At 52.8% G+C, this 4,162-nt stretch overlaps 1 protein-coding gene across 1 annotated transcript; it reads right to left on the bottom strand.

Moving 5' to 3' along the window:
- Positions 1–608: 608 nt before the first annotated feature.
- Positions 609–1,656, bottom strand: LOC119336687 (zinc finger A20 and AN1 domain-containing stress-associated protein 11-like). Its single transcript, XM_037608759.1, has one exon. It carries the CDS (start codon positions 1,452–1,454, stop codon positions 939–941), a length of 516 nt encoding a protein of 171 aa, XP_037464656.1. The 5' UTR covers positions 1,455–1,656; the 3' UTR covers positions 609–938.
- Positions 1,657–4,162: the final 2,506 nt, after the last annotated feature.

Here is a 4,162-nt window from a genome sequence, read left to right as displayed (position 1 = left end):
GCCGGTGGATCAACTAGGAGATGGGATGAGATGGATTAAAGAAAAATCGCCGCAGTGGTGGTGGTGCTGCCTGCCGACCTGTGCCGGTGATGCCGATCGATGCCATCCGCAAGTGGGTGGGTCTCCGGTGCGTGTGCCACCACCGCTCTGAATTCTACCCGCCGACGGATCTTCTGCGCGGCCCTGAGCTGTGACCCGGTGGATTGATGTCGCTGGCCAACCTAATTAGCCCGGCAGCTGGCTGGACGTCCTGTTACTTCCGAATTCTGATCAGCGGTCTGTGCAGAAAACGGAGCGTCGCTGTCTATCCTTCGTGGCACCACCCCGACCCACAATCCACAGAAAATCATGGACGCCTTTGGTGCTACGCTGAGTTCCCACCCGAAACATGTCGATTTCACCATACGCCTGGCGAATTATTATTTTTGCGGGTGACGCCTGGCAAATTTTGCTCAAAACATGAATTTGTACGCGATAAACGCACAAGTACAGATGCACCTACCCAATAATTCTCCGCCGAACCAATCCAACAGAGCGATCCAAACGTCAATGGTTGAGCTGTCATGGACAATACTCGGCCAGTGGGAGAAAAAGGTTGACAGCTAAAGTTAACGAATAGTGCATCATAGAAATGATAATAATAATAATTTATACAATAGGGAAATTTGAATTAAATAGAGATTGTGGGACAACAGTACACACCAACCCCATCCTCCTCATCTCCTATCCACCGCCAACCACCGCTACAACAACAACGTTATCATCGCACTGTTTCTTCGTCGTGGCTGCCCCATCGCAATCTTTCACCTTCCTCTCCTTTTTTTTCACCTTTAAGAAACTCTCGCGAACGCCTTTAATTTTTCAAAGGAAAGAAAGGAAAAGAGTGGTTCTGCTGCTTCAGATTTCGCCGGGTACGCGTAGACGTGGTGTCCTGTTGATCAGAACCGAACGATCTTGGCGGCGCGCACCACGGGGTTTTCCCTGGCGATGGCGTCCCTGGCCGCCGACTTGTAGTCGTAGCTGCAGTCGTGCCGGTCCGAGTACCGGTGCGCGCCGCAGAACATCTCGCCGCACCGGCAGCGGAATCCTGTCAGGCCAACGCGCTTCCGGCAGTTGTGGCAGCGGTTGACGGACGACTTGGACGCCTTCGGGTCCGCCGGCCCGGCGGCTGGCCGGTCGACGGCCATGTAGACGGGCGCCGCCTGCAGGGGCGACGCAGCGGCGGCCGGCCTCGGCTTGTCGAAGAGCGGGAACGCCGCGGGCGAAGAGGAAGGAGACTGCGGCGAGGCGGCGGAGGGCGACGGCGAGGAGGAGGACGCCAGGAAGCAGTTCTGGCAGAGGTTCTTGGTGGCCGGGTTGCCCGGGAAGCCGCAGCTGTTGGCGCAGAGCGTGATCTCCGCGGCGTGCAGGTGCACCTCCGTCGGCTCCTCCACCTTCTTGTCCCGCTGCGCCATGACGTACGCCTGCGAGCCGAGAGAGACGGTAGCTACACAATCCCGCGCGCGCGAGGACGGCCGGCGAGCCCTGTCTGCACCGCACGGTGGCCTGATCTCCTCGGGGGAGGCCGAGCGTGGGCAGGAGACGGGATCGATCGAGTCGAGGCTTTGGGGAAATGGGGTGGAGGAGGAGGAGGCGAGGCGGGGACGGAGGGTGGGAGGGGGTGGGTTTTTATCGCGGGAGGAGACGGGCGGCGTACGCGTTCCCGCACGCGACAGCGACGTCGGCCGTGCCCGTGCCCGCGGGGGAGAGGGTTGGGGTGGTTATTTCCAGTGCTGGCCGCGTTGGCGTGGCGTGGAATGGCGGTGTTGCCCCCGGCGCGCTCGAGAAAGAACGGGGTGCGTACGTTGCGTTGGTTAAACAAGTGGAGTTTTCGTTGACAGCCTGTGCTGTGCTGCCTGCCGGGGCGGTCTCTTTCTTTCTTAGGAGGGAGGGAAGGGAGGAAAATGGCGACGGGTGGTGCGTGTGAATGATGCAAGGGGAAGGGGAGTGCGCGTTCGTGGTTGGCACACGGACACGCCTGTGATTTAGCGGGTGGACTCATCTGGTGCTATTGTTTTGGGTGGTGGTGGTGGGTACTCTGCTTCGTAGGCGGCTATGAGGCGAGGCTCATCTTTCTTCTATCTTTTCCTTTCTTTTTTTGCATGGTTGATGCTTAGTGCATCTTCAACGGCGACCCTCAAAACGCCCGCATACGTTCGGACGATACTATCTGGATGTGTTGTGTCATCCAGTGCGGGCCTGTATCGGTCCACTGAGTGATCCGGACATGTTTTCACCCGTAAACCGGAGGCAAACGTGAGGGGTTTCGTGGGCGTCCGGACAACTCCCAAACCCGCGTACGACCGCCTTGGCCCAAGAAAACACCCCCCCCCGGCTCGTGTGCTTCTGAAAGTGCAACTATCCCTGGGTGATTTTGGTAATTTCTAACAACATATATCTCATTGAGCTAAAGCTACTTTAAGATAAATATTTTAGGAAAACTCAATGATTGGCATGGCATGGAAGAGAAAAGTGGATCCCTCAAAATGCTAAGGACAAAAGGATTGGCTCAAGCTCAAAGCTCAAGACTCTACATTTTCTATTTTAGTGATCCAAAATCACATTGAGTCTATAGGGAAAGCCAATACTATCAAGGAGAGATGAGGTATTGCTTAATGGCCTCCTTGCTCAAAATGCTCAGTGATATGCTTCAAAGCCCTCAACTACTTTCTCACATCCACATATGACCTAAACCATAAGTCAAACTCGGCCCTACCGATTCTTTCTATCCGGCGCCACCGAGTTCAGATGTCATAGCCACTGCCACAAACCCTAGGCAAATCGGTCTCACCAATAGGGATCTCGGTCTCACCGAGATGGAGTTGTAATCTCTCTGTTTCCCTTCGTAACGTTTCGGTCAAACCGAGATGAGCGATCGGTCCCACCGAGATTACAATGCAAACTCTCTGTTTCCTTTTCGTAACGTTTCGGTCTTACCAAGATGAGCAAATCGGTCCCACTGAGCTTGCCTGACCAACCCTCTGTGTGTCCATTACCAAAATCGGTCTCACCGAGATTACGTTATACTCTAACCCTAATCATATCGGTCCTACCGAGTTGCATGTCGGTCCCACCGAAAATCCTAACGGTCACATCATTTGCTGAATCGGTCCGACCGAGTTTCTCAAATCGGTCCCACCGAGATTGGTAAGTTGTGTGTAACGGTTATATTTTGTGTGGAGGCCATATATACCCCTCCACCCACTCTTCATTCGTGAAGAGAACCATCAGAACGTGCCTACACTTCCAACATACATTTTCTGAGAGAGAACCACCTACACTTCTGTTGAGGCCAAGATATTCCATTCCTACCATATGAATCTTGATCTCTAGCCTTCCCCAAGTTGCTTTCCACTCAAATCTTCTTTTCACCAAATCCAAATCCTGTGAGAGAGAGTTAAGTGTTGGGGAGACTATCATTTGAAGCACAAGAGCAAGGAGTTCATCATCAACACACCATTTGTTACTTCTTGGAGAGTGGTGTCTCCTATATTGGCTAGGTATCACTTGGGAGCCTCCGATAAGATTGTGGAGTTGAACCAAGGAGTTTGTAAGGGCAAGGATATCGCCTACTTCGTGAAGATCTACCCCTAGTGAGGCAAGTCCTTCGTGGGAGACGACCCCACGGTGGGATAGACAAGGTTGCTTCTTCGTGGACCCTTCGTGGGTGGAGCCCTCCGTGGACTCGCGCAGCCGTTACCCTTCGTGGGTTGAAGTCTCTATCAACGTGGATGTACGATAGCACCACCTATCGGAACCACGACAAAAACATCTGTGTCTCCTATTGCGTTTGCACTCTCCAAACCCTTCCCTTTACATTCTTGCAAATTACATGCTTTACTTTCCACTGCTCATATACTCTTTGCATGCTTGCTTGAATTGTGTTAAGATTGCTTGTACCGTGCTAAAGTTGCTAAAATCTACCGAGAACTAAAATTGGGAAAAGGCTAGTTTTTTATTTAGTCAAGTAGTCTAATCACCCCCCCCCTTTAGACATACTTTCGATCCTACAAATGGTATCAGAGCCTTAGTCTTCATTTGCTTTGATCTCCATGGCTTTTGGTGGTCATAGCCTTGGTTTCACAACCTAGGAGAGTATGGCGTCTAGCGAGGGAAATTACCA

This window comes from Triticum dicoccoides, chromosome 7B (assembly GCF_002162155.2).
Source record: "Triticum dicoccoides isolate Atlit2015 ecotype Zavitan chromosome 7B, WEW_v2.0, whole genome shotgun sequence".
NCBI classification, from domain to species: Eukaryota; Viridiplantae; Streptophyta; class Magnoliopsida; order Poales; family Poaceae; genus Triticum; species Triticum dicoccoides.
This window is presented reverse-complemented; position numbering and strand designations above follow the sequence as displayed.

Excerpts from the sequence above, each read along its gene's own strand:
- LOC119336687 (XM_037608759.1), bottom strand. The coding sequence starts at position 1,454 with ATGGCGCAGCGGGACAAGAAGGTGGAGGAGCCGACGGAGGTGCACCTG.